Raw genomic sequence first — 26,641 nt, forward strand, 5'->3', positions numbered from 1 at the left:
TGCTGAAACTTCAATTTACAATTATGGATTTTTTTCACTTCCCACTTGAAGGGCCCATATCTTGAAAAACTGAATTTTCCTCACTTTTCTGAATTAAAAGAGTTTGATGTTGTATTTAAAAAAAAATTAAAGCACACTGTTCACTCCACAGTGCACACAGGCCATATATAGAAACTAAGCTGCAAAAACAGCCTATTTTGAATTTACTGTTTCTGTGATGTCACTTTACTTTCACCTGTTAAGCCCACAGCAGTTTAGCTCTGCCCATTCACACTGACGTTATAAGGAATGTTTCAGCCTGGACTGTTTTTGGAATATGGCATAATATAGGGCAGCCAATCATAACAGAGACCATTTACATATATCAGACTAAGAGATAAAAAAGGTTGGAAAATGGAAATGTACAAATGAATTATGAATATATTATGAGTTTAAAAAAGATTTTATGCTGCTCCCTTAAGATGAAATGGAAAACTTTAGGCCAAAATACACTTAAGACATCTTTTACAAGCGAGCACAGGCCTTGTATGACTGGAAATAACTGCCTGGGGGTGCTGCTAAGTTTGCCGCTGAGTGGACAGACCTTCCTGTAAGGACTTTCGTTAAAAGGTAAATAAAACACTGATTAATGAGGTTCCTAATGACCTTAGTGAAAACTCAGGGGATCTTTTTATAGAGTGATACCTACCTTGATGCTGAGAAGCCTGCTTTGGCAGCTCCAGAGGTATAGATCCAATCTTAATGTGCTCAATACCGTAATGGCTGATTTTCTCACAGTCAAAGTAGAGGAGAGAAAGAGAGAAAGAGAGAGACCACAAAACAGGATGTTTTTTCTCTTTGCGTTGCTCAGACAACCCATTTCTTTTATTAGTGCAGCGCATCATAAAGTTTAATATTTTCAATTATTCAGTGATTGGAATGTCTAATATAGTCAATAAATAGGCAGTGAATTATATAGTCAATAAGTAGGCAGTGTCTTAATAATGATGACAAATTCATACGCAGACATCTGGTTTGATAACATCACAAACTCTGAATACATGAAGGAGACATCAAAATCCTCAGTATATATGTCCTACAGCAGTGGACAGTTACGGCAAAGATGGTCAGCTTCTGTCCAACTATTTCAAAGGTTCACAGCTGCTATCTTGAATAGTACACAGATATCTTCTGACTGGTAATCTAGATTCGGCCTGGCAGTATATCCCAAGAAAAAGGCCACTTCTAGAATGTTGATCTGGCAGAGAGGACAATACAGAGCGATGTGGACTTCATCTCTCTGTCCTCATATGAGCTTGTTCCTGTGCTTTGAAAGCCTCCTCTTCAGTGGAATGGTTGATGAACAGTCCTAGGCACGGCGTGGATCTATCTGAAAGATCTGCAGAAACAAAACACATTTCGAGTAGTTGAATTGTGACATCTGGAACTTTGTTAGGGACACAGTTGGCAGCATGGCATTTTCGCTGCCAGGGAAAGTTTGCATATTGGTCAGTGAAGCATATAACCAAATGGCAGAATCAAGAGCTTAGCATTCTCCTCTGAGTGTGTTGAGCTTTTCACCCCTGCTGCATGATCGATAGTAGCAGTAATGTCACAGGACATATGTGCTAGCCTGACTGCAGTTAAAACAGAACAGGTGAAATAAGAAAAAACAAACAAAGCTATGGAACACAAACATTTAGATGTCATTTAATTAGCAAAACATTCATTTTGTTTCACAGATTGTAGTTCTGTTTGAATAGATTTCTAAGCTGGCGTTTCTTTTCTATGTTCTCAGCTTCTTGGCTTTTCCCAACTCCATAAAGGTACTACTTGAAAAGCCAGTGCATGACTGTTCTGGAGCAAGAAAAGCCAGGTAGCAAAGATTGGCTACAACATGCACAGAGGAGATTACGGTAGTAATCATTATTATATGACAGCAATAATGACATTAAGGTCTCAGGGACCTTGGTCACATGTTATTCCATCCTATTTGATTACTATTACATTGCATATTAAGAAATATATTTGATTATATTTTTAACTCTTTGCAGTTTTTGCTGCTAAAACAAAAAGACTGGTGTCATTTTATATTCATTATTTCTTTCTTAGCTCATTGAAATTCTAATCTTTCAGTCATCATCATATTCACGATTCACATACACAATTAACTGTGTAATTAAATATGCAATTATGTAATTTGCCAACACTTAAGTTGTGGGTATTAAGCAGATTCATCTATAAGCACCCAAACTCCAAAGTACCAGGGTAATTGCTATGGGTAATATGATGGTAAGTTCCGTGGCAGTCTAACTTAATTACACAGTATCACATTCATACCCAGTTTATTATGTTGGGCAAAAAGCACCAGGTAGTTATATGGAATAAAAAAGATTATAAGCAAGCAAAACACAGAGAGTCTTATATAGTACATATCTGTCGGTTGCCTAGGAAGGAACCTGAATCTTGGCTTTAAAAGAGAGCAATGATTCTTAGATTGTCTTGCTAAAATCTTACACAAAATAATTACACAGCACTTTGGTTATCATACCCCACACTTACTGTTAATGTCTTAAACCTGTGTAATTTAGTTAAACTAGCAAATGTTAATCAGAGTAAATATCCAGTACTTTGGAGTGGTTTGGAGGTGATGTTTAAAGAGTGTTTAAAGGATCCCTATCATGGAAAACCTAATTTTCCTAATTTCCTTATAAAATAAACGTTTTATGTAAACACTGTTACAGATTCATTCAATACCATTCACCACCCAGTTCTGAATTCATTGTTTTTATGATATTACACATTTACGCATTTACATGTATATGCCTATTCAGCCTACAGCAATTTATACTGATGTTATAAAGAGTATTTCAGCCTGGACTGCTTTCTGAATGAGGCACAATAAAGGGTAGTCAATCATAACAGACCTCATTTACATATATCAGTCTTAAAGTCTTAATTACAAGGGATAAGGTTGAAAAATTAAAAAAAAAATGTAATGTATCATGTAAAAATGAATCACAACAGTTTTTGGTGCATAAACCTACAAAAGCAACATAAGTGAACTTCAGAGAAAAAAACTAAAATACAAAAAAGCAGGATATGGGCCCTTTAACTACTTTCAAGTTCTGTATAAAAGTTCCACTCAGTCGTATGACTGCCAGATCAGCAGTTTGGGACACAACCTCATGGCAGTTCTCTTCCATGCCTCTTTCTCCAAAATATCTCTCGCCTTCTCTCTCTCTCCCTCTCTCTCGTCATACAGTCTCTGTTTAATTAATGAACTAAAGCAGATACAGCACCTCCAGTGCCATAACACCCAGAGTGAGTGTGAAATGACTACTGGAGTCTATCAACACTCTGAGGCCCCTAGTGGTGGAACACACACGAGGGCACAAACAGATGTGAGCACACACACACACACACACACACACACACACACACACACACACATACATGAACAGATACACACATAAACGCCCCCACACATGCATACAAACTAACTTAACACACAAGTACACTAGGAAAGATAAACACACACATGCATGTCCTTGAATACCAGGATATCTGTGGTAACCCAGCACTGCAAGAACGTTTCCAGATCAAAGGAAAATTATTAAAGCTAAAACAGTGTGATGCACTCCAGTTCCCTTCAGCTCCAGGGTTAAACACAAACAAAAACTTTATTGCCCCAATAATTAGCTGTTAAAATATGAGCTTGTATGCCTCGAATTCACACATAGTTTCTATGCTGACAGGAACAAAGCTGGCCCACTTTACTATTTCTACCTCTCTCACACTAGCTGGTGCATTACAAATTACACAAAAGACTTACACAGAACTGTGCAAAAGTCAGAGACCACCCATTATTTATCTCAATTCCAGTCAAAACAGCCATTAGGTGCAAGTTATTCATATTTCAGCATGAGGAAAAAAGCAGAAAACACAGAGAGAAAATGACATATTATCATTTTTTTCCATACTTAGTGTATCCACTGTTTGGCTTTATTACAGCTTCCATTCTTTTAGAGAGAGTTGCTTTTAGTTTAAAAATAAATAAATACATAAATCTGCATGGACATTTTCCACATCTCCAAAGTTCAGTCTTAGAGGTTGGTTGTATTTTCTGCTGGTCAAGATCCAAGTTATCCCAAACACATTCAGTGATGTTGGGGTGGTCAGTCCATCATTCTGAGAACACCAGCAGCTTCTTTCTTGTCTGTCTCCTTTTCCCAGTAACATCTTTTTGACAGCTACAGATCCTACACATCCTTTCAGATAGAGTTGTCTTCTCCCAGTGGAAATATGGACAGAAATACCTATGGATTTTTTCTGATCTGAAGCAAGAGCTTGCTTTTCTCATCTCTTTCAGAGATGAAAGCTTTAAGTGCAGTTTATCTGATGGGGACAGTTTTGGTAGTCTATCAGCTTTTGCTCAGTTTTTAGGTGCTCTGTTTTCTATGCATATTTTTATGCATATTTTTAAGTTTTGGAAACCCCTGTTTTTTCACTTGTTTTTCTCTTCCTTATGCACATGGATTATCTTATATATGATCCTCTCAGCAATATCTCCTGAAATTAAATAACCTGTACTAAACGGCTGCAGAAATTAAAAGAATGAAGGTTGATCTCTGATTTCCACACAGTGCTGTACATAAGACAGCTCTTTTCTAGTAATCACAGCCCTTTCAGATCTTGTGAAATGGCATCTTTTGTAACATCTGTCAGATGAGATACAAACTCATTCCCAAGTAGATCCATTAGGGGCTGCTAAGAGTGCATTTCTTCTGTGAAACAATGTACTTTCCGTTGACAAAATCTGAAATTAAAGTGACTTATGGCTTATCCTATAAGCATCAGCTGTGGTTTCATCCCTATTTTCAGCTGTAAACGTAACAGCGTATAGAAGCAACTAGAATTCAGTGACTATGGAAGAAATAAAAATAATAATAATAATCATAATAATAATAATAAATATAATAAACAGATATTTATTGTACGGTCATATCTTTGAATTATTTCAGTGCCTAATTAGCCATTAAACCAGCTATGCTGTGTGAGAGGCTTTATAATAGGTGTATCTTCAGCCGGAGGGGGAGCGCTCAGATGGATCATGTGATAATACACGGTCTCTCTCTCTCTCTCTCTCTCTTACACACACACACACACAGACACAGACACACACACAAACAGGTCATGTGGAATACTGGGTTAGTAACATCAATTTGCTTCAGGTGGAAGGTTTGACCTATTTCTATGGCTATTAACAACATCTATTCTTGCATTTGGGTTTAGCCAGCACTGAGAAAATTGTCATACACTAAAAAAAGTGCTTTAAATGTACTTGGTTCAAATGTGTATATCATTTTCACATAAATGTAATATTTCAGATCGGCTCAGTCATTGCCAAAAGTAAAGTAAAAGACAAAACTGTGTCAGTGTAAAAGAGTTTGTCCATGTTGAAATTATTTGCACTTTTAAATTAAATAAATTCTATTTTTTCAGTGTAAATAAACAGTTTGGATGTTACATTTAGTGTTAGCATGAGAATGATTATGTAGATTTAATTGCCATCTAAGAGAACAGTTCATGATTGCCTTTAAACATTGTCACAAAACATCTTAAAACAAAATGAATCGTTGAAACTTTTGCACCCCTTGAAGCCACCAGTTGCCCTTTACACTACACTGTGTAAGCATTTCATTATGAACTGACCAACAGAAATGGCCCAAAGTTAAACCAGTAATTAAAACTTTCATTTGCTAATAAAATCTTGCTACATTAATGTACATTAAAGTTATATTTTTTTTTCCTTCTTCAATAAAATTGACATTTTGGAAATAAGAAGTTTTCTGTTAAGCCTTATATGGCCAGGGCCAACCGGCCGGCCAGAAGTTTTATTACGCACTCAACTAGTTTGCGTTGAAGTCCCTGTAGTTACTGAATAATTATCCTTAGTATGCAATAAGTCTGGGATTTTAAGGGGTTAAGACAGCTCTGATATGTTTGTTTACAAATTTAAAATGACAAAACGTTTAATGACATATTGCTAATTACATAAATACAATTCAAATCCATTACCTTTAAAACTGTGTTGCTTTCACTGTTTGGAATAGGGCCACAGCTCAGCTGATTGTGTGATATTGACGCCCATCAGCAGAAACCTCCATGAGTTCCTTCCTTCCTGGTGTAAAAAGAAAGACAAATACAGAAAAATTCAGTGTTCACTGTTGTTATCAAAGCAAAGAAAAGCAAAGCCTTCTTCGATTATGAGCGAAAAGGGGCTCATGAGTCCAAGGGCCTTGAAGGCAGCATGGAAGCAGCAGCTTATATCACACATTATCAGCTGACAGCTTGAATTTCCAGAGACGTCAGACAGCTCACTTCACACCTCACACATCTTAGCTCTCTGCCATGAAACGTCATGCAGCAGCTGGGGCCTGCGACTGTCAGTGCAGGAGCCAAATGCATGCTAATGCTCTCCTGCTCATCCAGGACCACTGTATCTCACTCAAAAAAGGGAATCAGAACATTCAAAAGGCAAACGTGGTAATCATTACTGTGAAGTATGCAGTTATTTTGTTACAGGACTGCAATGCAATAAAATAATGCATAGCTATTCATAAATATGCTACTATAAAACTCTAAGGTCTGAGGTTTTATATGATTTCTGAGATTAACAATTACATTTACTAAGACATTTGAGGATGTATCAAATACAAAATTGAATATAGAACAACAAACCTTTTTATGCCAATTTCTGGCATGCATAGAGCTGATTTCAGTAACAACTCATTCAGTGTTTTAAAGCTTTTTGTCAATAGAACATATTCTTTTTCCCTTGCATGGCCCTAAGCACATCACTGGATGGCAGCACTGAGCATATTTTGGGTACTACATTCAGACAGAATAAACAAAACTCAAATTAAATGGAATAAAGAAATAAGACAATGCTTTCACTTCACTCCCTTACTTCAATCCAATGCAAACTAAACAGATTGCATGCTGCAGGCTACTCATGTGACACGTCTAATAAAAGTGACAATCTGTCTTCTAAAATTAGTGAAAGTGATTCAAGAACTAAAATGAAATGTCTAAAATAAAATGTTGTTTTTTTATGCATATGATTACATAAATGCACAGCCATGCAAACACATAATCACATTTATACACATACACACTTCCATGAATGGTTCACAATGCTCTGAATGACAGTTTGGACGCTGCTGGGCAGTGTGGCGGTCCACTGAGTGCCCTTTAACACTGGTCAGTGGGGGAGGCAGCGTGCGAGACAGTGTAATCAGCTTGCACAGTCATGCAGTGCCTATCTTCTTCAAACTGACAGCTACAGGAAATAGACCTTTGCAAGATACAGCAGCATTACTGGACCTGGCATCAGTCTCCTAAGTCTGATGTGGCACAATAACAGCAGAATTTGGTAGTAAGACCTAATTTGTAAGCTTGTATTTTTCTATAAATGGGGTATTTATGTTGTCCAAGATGTTGACATTTTAACTTAAACAGACTGGACGAATGGTCAGTGTACCAACGTGTAAAATATTCTTCAAATGAATCACATAAGCATGCCAATAGTAGTACAAAACAGATTGTACTGTATGTATGTAGGCCAATTTTTCTGCTTCAGTATTGCCTTATGCTTTATGACTTTTATTTAGAAAAATTAGTAAAAAGAATGCAATTCATCAGATTAAATCATTTGCACAATAACCAGCTCTGTCTCTCGCTCTGTTTTGCCAGTCAAGCTTTGTGAACCATCTGGAGCGTTGCTGTAGCAACGGCGAAGGATGCCATGGCAACGTTAACTGGGGTTACCCAGGAAACTGTAGTCGCTATGGAGACTGCATCACGAGGCGGACTCAGGGGCTTCGACTGGGAGGCGCATCCTCGCTCGCTGATCTTGTTTCTGTTTCCCATGCCAGAGACGAGATGAGTCCAGCGTGTCTGTTTTTCTTTCTTTTTTTACGCCGCCTCCCTCAGCATCTCTCTCTCTCTCTCTCTCTCTCTCTCTCTCTCTCTCTCTCTCTCTCTCTCTCTTTCGCTCTCTCTCTCTCTCTCTCGCTCTCTCTCTCTCTCTCTCTACGAGGGGAAGAAGACCCCCCTACAAAATTAAAGATTATTTCTAAGCGAAAACAATCTATTCTTTCTTTCGGTTATATCACAATTTCATTTGGTATATGTAAAGGCAATATGCTTAATAAAGACATACAGTAAACTATATGTATGTATATATAGAGATATATATCAGACTATTGTTAACATTTTAATGTTTTTTTCCACAGACTTTCATTGTGTTAAAATAGAATCTGCACTTGGATATACTGAACAAAATACATGGTGACATTCTAACACACGACCTCCGAGAGCAGTTCGTGTCCCGCGTGAACAGACCTTCCAGCGGGCCATTCAGCTTCGCCACGAAACGGGACACACCGCGAACACTGAACGCGTTATGACGAGCACAGATAAACATTGAGAGCAAAAACGCACAGCGACGATCACGACATGGTTAGTCCGCGTTTTATTCCACAGTCCCCGCGCCTGCCCTGTTAAAGCGCTTCGGGGTAAAACAATCCCAAAGGCTGAACGGGCTGCGCACCAGCAGCTTTAGTCTGCCGTCCTGGGTCTGTTTTCGGGGGTTTTGCGCGCATCCTCTGTGCGTGAAGATAAAGCTCACTCAGTGGCACACACGCACGCTCGCGCGCGCTGCGCTTTTGTGCCTCAGCTACACGTCGGTGAAAATCTTCTTGACGCTCACGCAGTTCTGGCTGTTCTGGTTGGGGTAGCTGGGCTGTCTGAAGGCGCCGTGCAGCGCTTCCTCGATGGCCACGTACTCCGGCTTGCCGAGCGACGAGGCGCTGCGCGCGCGCTCCAGCAGCTCGCCCTGCGCCGAGTCCACGCGCTCGCGGCTGCCCGCGTGCAGGCACTGCGCGTGCTCCTCGCCGTCCGTCTCGCGGTGGTAGAAGTAGTTGAAGTTGGACACGATGACGGGCACGGGCAGAGCGATGGTGAGCACGCCGGCGATGGCGCACAGAGAGCCCACGATCTTGCCACCGATGGTGACCGGGTGCATGTCCCCGTAGCCCACCGTAGTCATGGTGACCACGGCCCACCAGAAGGCGTCCGGGATGCTGCCAAAGCTCGAGGCCGGGTCGTCCGCCTCAGCGAAGTACACGGCACTGGAGAAGAGGATGACCCCGATGAAAAGAAAGAAGATGAGGAGGCCCAGCTCGCGCATGCTGGCCTTGAGCGTCTGGCCGAGGATCTGCAAGCCCTTGGAATGGCGCGAGAGCTTGAAGATGCGGAAGACGCGCACGAGGCGGATGACGCGCAGGATGGCCAACGACATGGCCTGCTGTCCGTTGCCCTGGCGCTCGGCGAGCTCCGTGCCCAGCGTGATGAAGTACGGGATGATGGCCACGATGTCTATGATGTTCATGATGTTCTTGGAGAACGTGGCCTTGCTTGGGCACGCGAAGAAGCGCACGAGCAGCTCGAAGGAGAACCACACGATGCACAGCGTCTCGATCACGAAGAAGGGGTCGGTGAAGGAACCCGGGCCATACGGCGCCGTGCCGTTGCCCAGTGGCACCGCTGCCGCCGCCGCAGCAGCGGCCGCCGCTGCCTCGCGGTCGTCGCGGAACTCGGGCAGCGTCTCCAGGCAGAAGATGACGATGGAGATGAGGATGACCAGCACGGAGACGATAGCGATGCCGCGCGCTGGGCCCGAGCTCTCCGGGTACTCGAAGAGGAGCCACACCTGTCGCTGGAACTCACGGCTGGGCAGCGGGCGCTCCTCCTCTTTGATGAAGCCCTCGTCCTCGCGGAACTTTTCCATAGCCTCCTCGCCCAGCTGGTAGAAGCGAATTTCCTCGGAGAAGACGTCTATGGGCACGTTCACGGGCCTGCGGATGCGCCCGCCCGACTGGTAGTAGTAGAGGATGGCGTCAAAGCTCGGTCGGTTGCGGTCGAAGAAGTACTCGTTGCGCAACGGGTCGAAGTAGCGCATCCTTTTGCGCGGGTCGCCAAGCAGCGTGTCTGGGAACTGGCTGAACGTCTTGAGCTGCGTCTCGAAGCGCAGGCCCGAGATGTTGATGACCACGCGCTCGCGGCAGCCCGGTTCGGGCTCGTAGCGCTCGAGCGACACGTGCGCCGGCAGCGCGCCCGTTTCCTCCAACAGCTCACCCACCGCCACCGTCACCGTAGCCGCGGCCGGGCCGCCCCCGTCCACATCTGAGCCGCGGCTGTCTCCGTCGCTTCCCCGCCGCCGCGCCGACGGCGAGTCGATCAGGTTGAAGTGGTCGTCCATGCGCGCGAGATGATGGCCCGGCCCGGCCCAGCCCGGCCCGGCCCGGAGGACTGGGGGTCCACCGGAGACAGTAGGCGAGAGGGAGAGAGAGAGAGAGAGAGAGAAAGAGAGAGGGAGAGAGAGAGGCGCGCGCGCCTGCCTCTCCCGCCTCGCTGCGGAGTGAAAAACCGAGAGGCTCTTGTCGCGTCTCTCCCCCCCTCCCTTTCCCCCCTCTTATTTTTTTTTAAATCGCGTCCTCCTCCTCCTTTCTCTCTCTCTCTCAGTAGACGGTGCGGGGCGCACGCGGGGCTTTATGGGCGCTCGGTGCTCTTTCCCGCCCACGGCGCGCGCGCGACCGTTTCCCGCCACGCCGCCGAGCTGCTCTCGCCCAATCGGAGACGAAACGTGACGTGACGTTCAGGCGACGGTGTTCAGGATCACCTTTTGTTTACCGTCCGCGGCGCGCGCGCCTGTCGAGCCAAAGCCCGTTTCATAGAGAGAGTAAATAAAGGACCAATAAAAGGCCACCAGCGCCCTGTCTGTGAGACGCGCGCGGGAGAACAGTCAGCCTTACCATCAGAAATGACAACCAATCCAACAACGCGGTCGCCCTATCCACTACGAATTCTCTCAATGACAATGAAATGAGATCGGTTTACGAGAGAGAGAGAGAGAGAGAGAGAGAGAGAGAGAGAGAGAGAGAGAGAGAGAGAGAGAGATTGGCACGTGTTGAAAACGGTGCAGCTGATTTCGCCTGGAACTGAAGCGTTCAACAGGCATCAGGCAGCCGAGCAAAGTGGAGAAAGACAAAGGGGGCGCAGGGGATCGTCTTTCAGCCAAACACATCATTACTTCTTATTTTTCTCCAGATTAAATGGCATGTTTGAGTACAGAGAACCGTGTGGAGTTCGTAAGTGAGTGATTAAACTGAGATTAATGAGATTTTCTCCGTGTCTGAAGGGAGAACGGAGCAGGATGGCGCTCTCCATGGTTCTGAAACGGGAAAAGCCCCAGGTACGTTGGGTTTGGTCTGCTGTATCAACCCAGTTGGCTGTATCGTGACTGCATGTAAGTCGTGATTTGGAGCGCGAGGAAAAGCAGCCTCGTATTTGTATTGATTGACAGTGAAATTCCTCGATAAAACATCTGTGAAGAAAAATAAAATGGTCTATTTAACATCGTTAACCTACAGCCGCACCTCTGATGGAGGAATACTGACACAGAATGGGCACAAATGTGAACGCTCTGTCCTTTGGGAGGTGCATTAGTATGCAGTCAATTAGAGAGAGGTGGACAGAGAGTGTAGCTTTGGTTTTATGGTTCAGAGGAATAAGGATGTAAATGAGAAACATAAACATTCAATGCATTAACAATATGTCATATTCATAAAACCAGTCATGATTTACATGCAATTTACATGTGTATATTTATTTGTATTATTATCTGTAGCTTAAACAGTGTTTGAAAATATCTAAATGTTCAGAACCTTCATGGACGCCTGAAAGCATTTTCACATTTTAGGAAAACGTGCCTTATATATGCTCATGTACAGTGAATCTTTAAGTAAGACAGGTTGCCACCCCAAAGATTATTTTACACTTTGTTTTCACTTTGTCTGGTTGATTGAGATTAAAATAATATTACTAAAATTGAGTCTAAATGTGTGAAAAGGAAAAAACAGAATTGCACAGAGGTGTGAGAGGATGTATATGGTGTAAAGGTTCCTTTCTAAATAATATTCTTTACTGTACTACTGTACTTCATTGTATATTGTATTTCTGTAGATTGTAAATTTTATGAAAAGCCATCCACAGTTTATGTTGGGTGTTGTACTGTGTTTTTGATGAGCAGTATCATAAATGCCAAGGCAAACTCCACCTACACAGCACTAATAAAAGTGATCCTGATCCCTATATGAAATACAAAACACTGAAAATTCATCTGAACTGCATGTAAATAAAATTTCACATTCCTTTCCATATTTGTCTATTTTTCTTTATGGAAGAAAGTTTCTTTTTGGAGCTGTACCTGCTGTGTTCGATTTATATGCTGTGCATTAACATACAGTGGCCCCAAAAAGTATTTGGACACTTTTACTATTTAACTATCAGAAGTTCTTTATATTACTTAATAAATAAGGATTTTTGTAAGTATGAATCATAAAAATGATAAATATGTTAATTGTTTCCCAAGAAAAAAAAAAACATGTTTTAGCAAAACAGCAAACTGATGGTAGATTCTTTGTATGGAGAAAGCCTGGAGAAGAATTCCAACCAGACTGCAGTAAGAGTACTAGAAAATTGAGAACATCAAAGTCTGAGGCTGTTTTTCTAATAAACATGGTTGGTGAGCATGCATTCATTGATGGGTTCCATGAACTGTACAAAGCCATTTGGAACACAAATCGGCAGAAGACTACAAAGAAACTTTGAAAGAATACCAGGTTACAGTCTTGGAATGGTCTGTTTAATATAAGCATCTCTTGATTTGACATTTTGTTTCCTAAATTAATGAACCCAATACAAGTATTGCACAAATGTCCAAATAAATTTTCATGTCACTGTATGTCAGTAATGGGATTTAGGGACTTTCTTAAAAGAATGAGTTCTGCAATAGCTTTGCACTTATTTTGGAGTCTAAATGGATTTTAATTATAATTTAATTTGAAGCTTAAATGCAATTTTCAAATGATTTCTCCACACTCTTCTCCATGTAGAAAGGGTGAATGAAGCAATGTTGCAGAAGAAATTGTGGGCTCGTTGAAGAACCTTTCAATTGATGGTCTTTAAAGAAGCACTCTGGCCAAAATGAAAAATTTAACAATCACAACAAGGGCATAGGTTTGTCTAAACATTGCTAGGGACACAACAGCCCTACTACCTATTAGGTACCTCACCTGAAACCATGAAGATGCATCTGTTTCCTCATCAGCCTGCTCTTCTTCTCTATGTCACTGATGATGACATTTTCATGGGATTTCTAGACTTTTTTTTGCGAGCTGGTTAATGCAGAAGGAATCCAGATAGCTAATATTACTGTTAGAAAGCTGAATATCACACATGTATTTATGAGCCTCTACATCAGAGGTACATCAGTGGATTTCCAAAGGTATGATTGTATTGTAGTGAGAAAACGCTGATGATCAAAAACACAAAATAGATACAAATTCATAAATTCTATCAAATCGATGAGACTGAGGGATGCAATGCTGTGCTATGGAATATGACACAACAAAAAATAATATGAAATGTATGTATATAATGTAAATAATGTAAAATTTCTTTAACAATTAAATCTTTTTTTCCTAGAACAATGTATCCAAAACAGGATCCATTAAGGAACCAGTATCTTGAAGTGCATTCAGGAACATCACAAACTATAACATGAACAATGGGCCTCATTCACCAACTGTTCTTAAGGGTATTCTTAAAACTCGCTTTCACAGTTTTCACAAAGATTCTGACATTTGCCAGTGTTTTCTTGTTTGTAGGTCAAACAGAGTTTATGCCCCCTGAAGAACACAAAGGTGCAAACAATTTTGAAGGTTAAGAACACATTATGAATCTGGTGTAGACTTTTTTTAGGATGTTAAAAAAAACATCTGAAGATATTGGTGAATGAGGCCCAATGTCTTCAGCACACATCTATCCAAAATGGTTTTACAAGCTGGACTTCTTTCCAGTTACCTCTATTTCTATGGCGCATTTCCTTTTTCAGAAAGAGTTTATTTCATAAACTGTTGAAAATTGAAAAAATAGCTGAATTTGAGCATGTTACACAATTTGGACAAAAACTTTGCCAAGGACAGTATAAAGTTCTCCATATAATACGTTGCTGTTCTTCAGTTCTGAAGATATTTATGTCATGAATAGTGAATGTCTCAGCTGCACTCATCATGGAACTGCCCAATCAACAGCCAGACTGTTTTTTCCATCATCTTTTGAAATTTCAGGGCCGTTAAGGTAGCAACTTTCTCCCACGCTGTTCCTCCAATACACACAAAATCAGATACTCACTCTCTCTCTCTCTCTCTCTCTCTCTCTCTCTCTCTCTCTCTCTCTCTCTCCCTCCCTCCCTCTCCCACTCTCTGTCTTCCTCTCTCTCTAGTCATAAACAATATTCCTCCTCAAGGAACACAACAGGAGATTAATTTTAGTCTTTCCCTCAAGCACCTTCATCATTGTTTTTATTCTTTTCTATGTTCTCATGTTTATCTTTTTAGCACTTCACATTTCTAAGAGTAAGTATTAGATCACATTGAGAAAAAGGAAACATGTGATATGAATTTAAAACAATTTCTAGTTTCTTTTCAATTTGCCTAAAGGATTTTTTTCTTTGAATGAAAGTATAGATAAATTCCAGGTGGATTTAGAAGGATATTTGCAGAGGATTTGCATGACAAATGGATTTTGAGTCTGAGCAATGAGGATGCACTGAGAATACATATAAAGCTCCATAGAATGCAGCTCTGTTATGGTGGCAATGGCAATTTGGACTGCCATATTTATATACCTGTATGCATATATAAAAGAATGTACACATACATTGCATTCTGAATAAAACAAAAAAATGAATTTTAAAATGCCAGCTGCCCTTTACATTGTTTTAAAAAAATTCATAATAAATAAACCAATAGCAATGATCCAAATGACCTAGAAAAAAAACTTGAAAAAAAAAGTATTTTAACTTTTATTTTTTTTTAACGTGTTAAATACAGCAAATATATGCAAATAATCACTCAGTTTGCAGTGCTTTCCTTGTAGTTACTAAACAATACACCTTAGGATGTAATAAGCCTGGGAATTTAAGATGTCAAGCAGCTGAGCAAATAATAATAACAGGTGGAATCAAATAATGTTAGCCTCTGTCTTAATATGTTGTATTATACTTATTAAATGATGGTTGCTCTATTTGGGATATTAAATAAAATGCAACTTCAATATGATAACTTCATAGGAGGAACAAAACTGTACTTTAATTTTGGAAAAAAGTGGTACACAACTTTAAAGATAATTTGCACTTGTTGTGCTCAGAAGAGCTCTTTGCAAGCAGTCATGCTTGTGTATATTGTGAATATGAGTGTGAAGACATTAAGATACAGTGCCTATGACTACATCATCACAACACCTGTGGCTGCCTCTTTTTAGCTGCAATCTGCTTGTTTTCTAAACATTATTTTCTCCCTCCCTGATCTTCAGACCTTCTGCACTATGAGAAATTCCAAGACTTTCCAAAGTTTCTGCATAATTAATTTGGTAAGATGTAAACAAAGCAATTTAAAGTGGTTTGGTTTGAACTGCTCAGTTCTAGAGAGACTCAGGCTAGCATTGTTCCCAGTGGTGGTGATGGAAGGCAGGCACTTGAAGGATTTAATGTCTCTAAAACCTTCCTATAGACAGTGGTTACCTGAGAAGGTTATGTATTTAAAGCCTGCTGTTTGGGACTGTTTTACAATAGTTCTGAGATAAGGTTTAAGCCTAAGTTGTCCATTTATAAATCCATTGATAGTGGAGTATGTTGCAAGGCAAAAAAACCCCACCCCACCTTCATCAACATTATACATAAAAACCTGTGAAAGTGCAAGTTCAGTGGTCATTTTAGATAGTAAATAAAGTGTGACATCATGACCCTTGGTTTCTATCACCACCACTGTAAAGAAAATCAGAGTCAATAAGATTCACTAGAGTGATTTATTTCACATTAAACCTCTCTGAGAGACTGTTTACATCTCATGAGATAAAATTATGCAGAACACTTCTCAGAAAACTGTGGAATTCCCCTTTAAGATCTGCACAGTTAGAATGGTGCTATAATTTTATTGACAATGCCGAAGCTGACCATCTGGCCATGATGTACAACATCGTTTAGAAAGTTAACAACTGAGAATGAATCACTCAGTTATATTGACAGCAAATCTATGTATAATTCACACTTAAGTATGATGGCCACTTTGTCATGATCTCTTGACGGTTTTCAGTTTACAAATGTTCTAAGTTCCGGTGCTGATGATGTTCGATGTCCAGCTCACTATCAGTGCAAGGGACCATGTAAGCACTGGGTGTAGCAACACATTAAACAGGTTATTTAGGCAGCAGTAATCACTAGAAAACCCCACAAGTGATTTATCTCCCAACACAGAAAGAGCACCAAGTAATTGAATATTAATGAGCATTTCTAACTGTGCCCCCCCCTCCCCCCAACCGCTCAATATTGCATAGTGATGCATTTTTAATAAGGTTTTAATGTAAGTGGGGCTTTTACTCGTTACTGGTCAGACACACAGTCAAAGAACTGTCACACAGCCAAACTGGAAGGACTTTTCATTTATTTGTATTATCAGTCTTACATAGGAAAAACAAGCAAAAATAAACAAAAACAACAACAAAAAATACTACTGTTTTCCTTTTTGTAGTGCAGTAAAAAAATCACATTTAACAATAAAACAATGCAAAAACTTTAACAATAGCAAATAATAATAATAATAATAATAATAATAATAATATGTGATGGAGATGTTTTTATAGATAGATAGATAGATAGATAGATAGATAGATAGATAGACAAGGTCTAAAGTATGAACACACTTATGAACACATCCTTGTTATTTTCACAACACTAAGAATGACACATTTGTATACAAAGACTTCAAAACCTACCATTCGGGACCAGCTATCACTTTCATACCTCCTATGTGGAAAACGATGTATATCTTGGCCTGTTGAATGCCAGCATGCTGTGTTGTTTGCAGTTTTGGCTAACACAGGGTGAAATCGATAGAGTTGTGGGTTTGGGGTCATTGATCAGCAGCCTGTTGGTGGAGAGGATCATTACACTCTCACATTGGCCAAGGTCACTCGCTGGTGACTCACACACATTAACAATTACAGCAGCCAGCTGTAGGAGCATGAGGAGAAATCTGAACACTGGCTGGCAAATTAGGGGATCAGAAGATTTGTCTAGAAATAACAAATAATCTACTGCTACTGTACCCTTACAAAGAAAGGATCCTAACTGGTTGCTCAGCTTGATGTATTGTATAGTTATAGGAAAAAGCTTTTAACTGGTATAGAACCATTTTACATTATTTGGAGGTTCTTTAAACTTTGGAAAGGGTCTTCAGACTAAACTGATAATGATGATGATTAATAATAATAATAATAATAATAATAATATTAAACTAATATGTATATTATATATATATATATATATATATATATATATATATATATATATATATATGTACAGTTGCCAAAGTTGAATTTATGTACGCAAGTAAGCAAAAGTTTAAATATCCCCAAAAAATAACATTTTTCCATTTTGAAAAGTAAAAATAGGTTAAAATATCCACTGCAGAAAACAAATGTAAATATGGCTTTTTTCTACACTTTTTGTGTACAGTTTTCCCAGCTGAGTTTAACAGTTTGAAAAAGAAAACATAAAATGTGTCATAACTGTTGAATAGGCTACATATTATATTTTTTCCCCTACAAGGTGAATTCAGAAAATAAATGAAAATAAATGGTGCAGAACTGGGTTCTTTGTAGAGGATGTGTGCTCATTTTATAAACATAGTAGGATTGTGGACCAATAGAAAGAAAAAAAATATGTGTGATTACAAAAAAACCCAACTTGTTCACTTGTTGTGAAAGCTGCTGTTGCCCTCCTATCAGTAGATCACTTCCTTTTCAAGATATTAACCCCTTAAATTACATTCTATTTTTCAGTTATTAATTTTAGGGCATAGTATTCAGTGACTATTATAAATTATTCAGTAACTAATTTGAAGTTAATATGTATTTTATGTAATTATGAGAGTGAGGATTTACTTTATGTTCCAGCAGAATGAAATTTGCTGGAGATGAGTGTGTGGCATGGCGGATGTTTCTCTGATAATCACCTCCACTAATGAGGGTACACCACCACTCAGAGGTGAACAGCTGCTGCCACGGTAACCACCAAAACAAACACGACATGCATCCCCATCGTCATGAGAATAAGAGTTGACACTTCATCAACTGCCACCACGGAAGAGGAAACTCTCTCTTACAAACAAACACACACAGGCGCATACACACATGTACACACACACACACACACACACACACATGGCAAGCAACACTTTGTACATTCTCATTACATTACAGTAACTCAACAAACAAAATAAACAGAGAATCGCAAGAATGTCAGATATGGTTGAGAAATCTTGTTCTTGCTGGACCATCATGTCCTTCAGGTGTATTTAGACATCACCAGCCTTTCAGCCAATGTCAGAACTTGTTGGTATCATCTATAATTTCATCAACCTTCACATGACCTGCTGAGGAAGACAGAAAGCCCCTCATAGGCACCAACAGATTCCGTAGTTGAGTATTCTATAGAGCAAGTTGGTCATATGCTCTGGAGAGATTGTGGGGGGTCTCACTGCATTTTAAACACTGGTGTGTCTGACAGCTACACAGATGAAATGTGAAGGTCATGGTGGAGATATGAATGGAGGTCCCAGCCCTATGGATTAGTCTCCCTGTCAGTATAACAGATTGGCTGAGCTGCACAGAGCCACCCCCTGGGTATTGTGTCAGAGTTGTGTACCTGACTCCCCTTGCAAGAGAGGTTGGAGAGGGGAAAGTGCATGTTAGAGACCTGGAAGCAAATTATGTTCTTCTCCATTGATGGCACAGGTGTCCTACAAAACAACACAACATCTGAATCTAATGGCAATTAATGCTCTGGAGGTGCATCTGCCACAGTGTGCCAGTAGGGAGTGTGGGGCATAACCTAAAACATTTGGATTTTTACTAAATATTTTTTTTTAAATTCAGCTAGATTCATAACTTTTTTACACACAAACTACACATCACTGGTACAAATGAGAACATAATAAACTTTGTTTCCAGCACCTACTGTTTATGAAAAATCCAGCTGAAAAACAAATTGAGTTGCAACATAGGCCATAGGTGGAGAGACGGGTTGATAGGCTACTTGTAACAGTGGCTAAAAATCTGGTAAATAAAGTTTTTTTTGAGGGATGCCATAGAATAACCATTCTGTAAATTAGATGTGTGAGTGTGAAAAACCCTTCAAAGGTATAAAGAACCATTACATAACATAAAGAGGTGCTCATTCCTGGTCCTGGAGATCTACCACCCTGAAGAATTCAGACCCATCACACCTGGCTCTAATATTCAGAGGCCCCTTAAGGCCTTTGTTACCTGAACCAGGTGTGCTAGATTTGGGTTAGAGCAAAACTCTGCAGTGTGGTAGATCACCAGAACCAGGATTGAGCACCCCTGATGTATTTACATTTATTTAGAGATTCTTCCAGGAACTTTTACATGATGTGGAGGTTCTTTAAACTTTTAAAACATACTTCATACTCACAGATCTCATTTACAGTTGATTGTTCTTTAAAAAATATCCAATGAAAGGTTCTTAAAGGAACCAAAAGTAGTTATTTTATGGCATAACTCAAAGAACCTTTCTGGCACATTTATTTTTAAGGGTGTATGAACTAGACAGGCTTTCCAAAATATATACATTAAAATATATGCATCAGTTCATCAGCATGATTAGTGAAAGGAGGTTGTGTTAAACAGGTTAAATTTTTTTTTTGACCAAAAAGTGCATAAGCAAATTTTGATTTACACGACAAAGTTGTTCTTCTATGGTGTCACTCAAAAGAACCCCTTCTGGCACTTTATTTTTAAGAGTTTACGGCAAGCATGTGATATAGGAATGCAGTTTGCACAGTGCTAATTGGTGGGGTATTACTTGTTAGATACCTAGCCTCTTAACTCCACTGCAAAACTAAGAATACAACCTTTGGACACCAAATGTGTCTTGGCTGATCGACTACATTTGAGCTATATGAAAAACTTGTATAAATTTGATGTTCTGAACCATCTCTCTAAATGACTTCTGTAAAATCAGAAAATGTCCTATAAAACAGCACAACACCTGAATGCAGCTATAATGGGAATTCTTCTATGATGGAAATGAATTGCCTGATAGTGCTTTTGCCACATAATGCCACCCACCTAATCTCTTTAAAGAGTATTAAAAACAACTACACAGAGAGTAAACAGGTAGTCTATCAAAGAGTTTCCTTCTTTTCATCGAAGTAACAGCAGTCTCTCTGATATTGAGGCTGTGCTTTGTAAATTGTGTGGGTTTGTCCAGTGTTTGACATGAAGGTAGCATCTGTCACAATATCAAGAGAGAGAGATAGAGACAGAGCGAGCGAGGGAGAGCATCTGTAAGTCTGGAAGCGAGCATGTCAATGAATCACCGTAATGGAGAAGAGCAAAAACACCATTTTGCAGCTGTCAGTGTAATAAACAAATAGTGAGATGGCTTTCCCTGTCGTTCGCCAGCTCCAATAAAGATTAATTTGCTCTTTTTTTCTCCAAACAGATGCCTTCTAGTGACTCTCTCTAAGGAGGCTGAGCTCTAGATCCCACAGCAGATGAATCCTTCATCGCATTTCTCATTTAAAAATGACAGTGGAGTAATATCGGCAGTCTCGCACGGTGGTGCCTTCTATAAACGGATAATGAATGGATCTTAAAACAAAGAGTTTGTTGTTCTTGTTTGATTTAAGCTTTTGGCTGGAAGTGTCTTGTTGTTACAAAAGCTTTTGCCATCAATGGGGCAATGTGTTTGTGACATGCTTGGACATGCTTCACAGTACAGAAAAGGCAGCGTTTTTGTTGCTGCTGTTTGAAAAATGGGCATATTTCATGGCTTCTCTGCTAAGTCCTGGGCTGAATACAAATACTAGTGGTCAATTCCCTCCAGTTTCATATGTCATGGAGAAGAATGGGCAATTCTTTGGTGCGTTTGACAGCTACACAGATGAGCTGTAAAGGTCACAGTGAAGGGATGCAGGGGGGTTCCAGCCTTTCGAATCCTTCTTCTTTTCTCTTTCTATCCACCCTCCTTTTTATCTGTGACGAGGAAAATGTTCTAGAACAGAATGGAGGAAACCAATAACCAGTACAGTTTAAAACCCATCAGCCAATGAAAATGCAGTGAATCTGGGTCGGGGAGGGTCCGTGAAAGATGTGTAAGTGCTCAAGCCAGTGCGTGTGCTCCAGGATGATTGGAATCCCCCCTACCCATGGGCTCTGCATGAGCTGATAAAGTGAAGCAGGCAGGGAAAGAGAGAGAAGAGAGAGAGAGAGAGAGGGAGGGAAGGAGAGAGAGAGAGGCACATGCAGGCTGCAACATGCATCATGCCCCCCTACATGCTTCACTTATCAAAGCAAGCACACAACCACACACTTACACACAACTAGAAGAACATAAAGCGCATGGGTTTTCCCCAGGTGCAGCATTAAAGAGCTACCACTAGCTCTCATCCTTCTCTCTCTCTCTCTCTCTCTGACTCTCCCACACTTCATTGTGGGGAAACACTCTGTGCGTAGGTAGATGAATCTGTGCCTCACAGGGCCAAACCACTTGCCTTCAGTCATTATGCACACCAAGATTACCCACAGTTCGCCTGTGCAGAGCTTTCATCCCTAACGACAAATATTTGTACATGTGTGCATGTATGGGAGTAGCTCACGTGCATGTATACAGTCGTGCATCTTTACATATTGTATGGTGATCACCTCACATGTCGAGCCAAACACCTTCTCTTACCATTCCTCCCCCACCTGTAACACAGTGTCAGTAATATGTTGCATAACACAGGCAGGCTAGCCTTGTTGCTTTTGCTTTGGTGTCCTAGTATAAAGTAATGGAACTGACTGGAGACATGCAAATGAATTAAAGCACAAAGACCTACTAAGGATTATTTTCGCTGGGTAGACTAATTTCAGGCCATGCTACAACAGAGACTTCCAAATATGAGCACAAACATACAAGATTACAAGTACATTTAACTTGCTCTCTGAACACCCAGGATTATTCCCATTTTTGTGTTTTAACCATCGAAAGTGTAGCGTTATTATATTTGTTTTGCTATAGTATTCAAAAGTAATTACAGACTTACAGATGCTCTCCCTCGCTCGCTCTGTCTCTATCTCTCTCTCTTGTCATTACATAGAGCCACAATACATTGCAATTAAATTTGGTTTACATTCTGCATCCTTTGTTTTAGGTCTACAGTCTTTTCAGTTTGTTTTAATGCCAAACTTTGACAAAAACATGCCAAAATAGTAAACAATGGCTTTTCTTTCCACAAAACAAGGCTGTACACACAACATAAACTTCAAATTATACATCAACTTCCAATTATAATAAAATATCTTCTCTTCTACATCTAAACACAAATGTGGTGTCTAATGAAAGATTAAAATCTGACTAAAATCCTTTGCTTGTTTCAAGGAATTAAGAGTGCTAAAAATCTATGTCAAATTATACCATGCACAGTAAAAACATGCTGTAAAATATACACTAAGTTACAGGCAGCTTAGTTATCAGTAAAGAACCATAAATATTGTGGCGTCGGCACAGAAAAAGATACAGACTTCACTTTCTGTCAGGAAAATGCTATTCACTGAAACAGCAGAGAGGGGAACCGGCACATAGGGGAAATGGGGGAAGCTCACCAACAGCAAGGCACCACCCAAAAATGGTGAATCACTTCCAAACATATTAAGTACTGAAAAGTGCATGATAAACCCATCAAACCATAACATACATCATATTTCAACTGTAAAGCAACAACATTATAACAATTCATATAAACTAAACAATGGCTGCGGAGAGGCACACAGCATTCTAGGAGTCTTCTACATGCTCCTCTCCCAACTGGCCCAGTGGTGACACCACAACAGAGTAAACTAGGTGTACACTAAGTAACACTAAGAAAGTCAGTTCAGTTGCCAATACTTCAATGGACACAACTACAGGTAAAGCTTACTCACTGGCATGAACCACCATGGTGCAACTAGTGAACTTGCATGTACCCAGAGAGCCTGGGCAATGCTTATTCATTGACTCCATCTCATCTAAATAGACCACCAAAGGTATACTAACCTGCATTATAGTTATGAATGTCCAATGCATGTAAATTTTACATACAAATTCAATCTCAATTTCTTGAAAAATTGTTTGAAAGCAAGTTTTCCCAATCACGTTTGTCGACATTTCAGAGAATTCCACGTTAGTTCATTTTTTACAGGAACTTACTGTAAATTATACAGTAAACTGTTAAGAAAGCATATCAACTTCCAGATGTAAAAAGTACAATGAAATACCGCAATTTAAGAAAATAATATGTTGTTGTAAATTATATTGTAAATCACTGTAAAATTACAGTGTTAACGTTTGCTTTTGATGTCACACAGGATTACTGCAACGTTTTACACTTCATCTCAAATGCTGCCTCTCAGGTAAACACAGCCAAATCTAAAAAGCTTTGTATGCATCTCTTCATTCACAAATCAAAAAGTGTATGCAGGAAACCCTTGCAAACAAAATCCATTTAGTGCTGGCAATGAGCTGCACAAATGTCAAATGTAATAAGGCAGGTTATTGGTAGAGTAATTTCATCCCTTAAATGGACTTGATCCATAAAGAGTTGATTACAGGGAAAATGATAGGTGTTCTTCTCGTTCATCATCAGCAGGATCTCCTCTTGATGAGCCTGGTCACATAGTTTATTGTTACTGGAGACATCACATACAATCATGAGTGTGCATTGTGGTATATTGACAATTTGAATTCTAAAAGCCTTTGGTTAAGGTTTCTAACTTCTGCTTGGTTGCCATGGGAGATGGCTCAGGTCAGAATAGGCTTTGATTATGCGCCAGTCTCTGGACACAGCCTCAGAGATTTTACTGGCATGCTTTAAGACGAGGAGGTGCCAAACATTGCTGGAGCAGTGTGTACCTTGGCTAATTGGAAGCTATAGAGTGGTTCAATATTGACGGCTTTTACAGTGTGTTCCCCACACATCGCATTGCTCATTGTGTACTTGTGTGCCCATCGATCTTGTGACGTGTTTTGACATCTTATGTCTTTCCTAAATTAGAATAGATAGGAGCAGTAAGGCAATCAGAATCTATTTAACATGGATTAGGACTGAACTAATATATATTCGCATTCATTTAAGCCCGCATACATCCCACTTAAACATCAAACCCATGATGCAAGGACTTGAGTAGTTGTGTAAAACTGCTTTTAGTTTGGCTAAATTAAGTTTTAATCAAGGCCTTTCAAATGAACCCCTTCAGCAGCCCTTTTTGACATTTTGACTTTTTGTAATCTGACACATAACTCATTAAGAATAGCAGTAAATCTGAGAGAGAGAGAGAGAGAGAGAGAGAGAGAGAGAGAGAGAGAGAGAGAGAGAGAGAGAAAGATGGAGGATGGAGAGAGGACTAGTTAATAATTCATTTGTGATACTAAGGCATGCTCTAATATCCAGGGCTTCTATTTTAGGTTTGGACTCTACTGGAATCTACAGTATGTGTGCTATTGTATGTCAGCAACTGGTAAGATAATCAGTGTAAGAGGCACTGAAAGATTAAGTAAACCTATCAGAAATAACCAAACAATGACTACAACAACTGCAACAACATCACAAGAACAGGGTGAGGAATACATGCAAGCATTTCTTAAATGATTTGGTAGCATGGAAATTAGCTTCCAGGGCAGATGTTTTTCTGTGTTAACGCTTATTTGAAAACCTGTGGCTGTCTTCCTGTTCAGCTGTGTGCAACCTGTTACGTATTTCCAAGCCTCACATAGCTGATGTGAATGACAAAAGAGGAAGTGTGATGGCTGCAAGCAACCTGTCCTGATATGACCCGTTACATAAACCAGCAGGATACAGCTTGATCAGACACAAGGCCTCAAGGCCTAATACAAGTTAGTCACATTTGTAATTGGAACATAATATAAGAAATAAAAGAAACTGAAGACAGAACATAAAATCTAACATGACTAATCTTCTACTTTTAAAAAAATAAGCTACATAGTCTTACAGGACTTAATAAATCTGAATAAAAAAGTGTGTATTTTAAGTGCATTTGGTAACATCCAGTTGGCAAGTTGGCTATAATATTTAACAAAATACATGTTTGGGTTTAGCTACCTGTGAGGTGGCAGTTTCATCTGACAACAAGACTAGATACCTATGTGATGCTTTGAAATGACATGATAGCAGGAAAAATCAATAACAGCAATAAAGGATAATTAAAGATCAAAGCATAATGAACTTATAATGAATTTATTTGGCTTGTTGAAACACCTGAAACAGCAAAAAAAACTGAAAATTTAGTGAATTTCACAAAGATTGTATTAAATATGATTTACAGTTCAGTCAAGTTAGAATACTGGAGTTCATTTCTTCTTTTGGAAGTTACTGTAGCTCCAGGTGTTCTCCAGCCAATGTAAGTATTGCTTATATCACACCAATTAGCACTACATGCTCTAACTAGCTTAAGTGCAAAATGACACAATTAAACCAAATATGTCTTGGCAGATCAACAACATTTGAAGTAATAGGAATATCGCACATGGGATAGTTTTCCATACCTCCAAAATTCAAATTCAAATTCAAATGTTGAGCATTTTCTACTTTTCATGATCCAAGTAATTGCAAACTCATTCAATAATGCTGAGGTCTGGGCTCTGGAGTGGTCAGTCCATTGTTCTGAGAACACCAGCAGCTTCTTGACAGCTCAGACTCGTAACATTATGTTGTCTTCACACAGTGGAAGAATGGACAGAAACATGTTTATTCTTTTCAGATTTTTTCAGAAGCAAAAGTGGAGCTTGATTTTCTTCTCTCTCTCAAAAATGAAAGCTTTAAGAACCGTTTATCTGATAGTGACAGACAGTTTTGGTGGTCTACCAGGTCTTACATGGTTGTTAGCAGTTCTGTCTTCTCTGTATACATTAACAAGTTTTTTTTTTTTTAACTCCTGTTTTGGAGACCCCTGTTTTATTTTCACTGATTTTTGTTTGAGTTTCCCTTCATTATGCAAGTAAAATGTCTTTTATCTAATCAACTCAGAAATATCTCCTAAAAAATGAATAACTTTATACACCAAACAACATCTAGAGTGACGTCAAGACATTTTGATTTAAATCATTTGGAGTACTGAGCCATAGATTGACCTTTATTGTCACAACCAGAAAAGTTATATTTGGAGAAGAGTCAGCAAGGCCCACTGTGGAGGTGGATTTCTGCTGTATTGGAGGTGTGTGAGCTACTGCTGCAGAGGAAAGTTGGTGAAAATAGATGGCAAGATGAATACAGGAGATTATTTGAAAATCTTAAAGCCAAGCTCACCCTTCAGTGGCAGCCTTGGAAAAAGTGAACGTTCTGGAGTGGCCCTTGCAGGACACAGACCACAAGATTATTGAGAAACTTTGGGGAGAGCTCAAGCGTGCAGTACA

At 39.7% G+C, this 26,641-nt stretch overlaps 1 protein-coding gene across 2 annotated transcripts; it reads right to left on the minus strand.

Moving 5' to 3' along the window:
- Positions 1–825: 825 nt before the first annotated feature.
- LOC118808416 (potassium voltage-gated channel subfamily A member 3) lies at positions 826–10,500 on the minus strand. 2 transcript variants are annotated; one of them, XM_036571077.1, is made up of 3 exons: positions 7,813–10,500; positions 6,061–6,163; positions 826–1,378 (listed from the first exon to the last, which is right to left on the minus strand). In XM_036571077.1, the coding sequence occupies exon 1, from the start codon at positions 10,304–10,306 to the stop codon at positions 8,723–8,725; it is 1,584 nt and encodes a 527-aa protein (XP_036426970.1). In that variant the 5' UTR covers positions 10,307–10,500; the 3' UTR covers positions 826–1,378; positions 6,061–6,163; positions 7,813–8,722. The 2 variants fall into 2 exon arrangements, with proteins under 2 accessions (XP_036426970.1, XP_036426969.1); XM_036571076.1 differs by having other exon boundaries at positions 6,061–6,159; positions 7,813–10,308.
- Positions 10,501–26,641: the final 16,141 nt, after the last annotated feature.

The sequence above is a fragment of the Colossoma macropomum genome, unplaced genomic scaffold (genome assembly GCF_904425465.1).
Source record: "Colossoma macropomum unplaced genomic scaffold, Colossoma_macropomum, whole genome shotgun sequence".
NCBI classification, from domain to species: Eukaryota; Metazoa; Chordata; class Actinopteri; order Characiformes; family Serrasalmidae; genus Colossoma; species Colossoma macropomum.

Bases quoted from the DNA above. Each gene is read 5' to 3' on its own strand.
- LOC118808416 (XM_036571077.1), bottom strand. From the start codon at position 10,306: ATGGACGACCACTTCAACCTGATCGACTCGCCGTCGGCGCGGCGGCGG.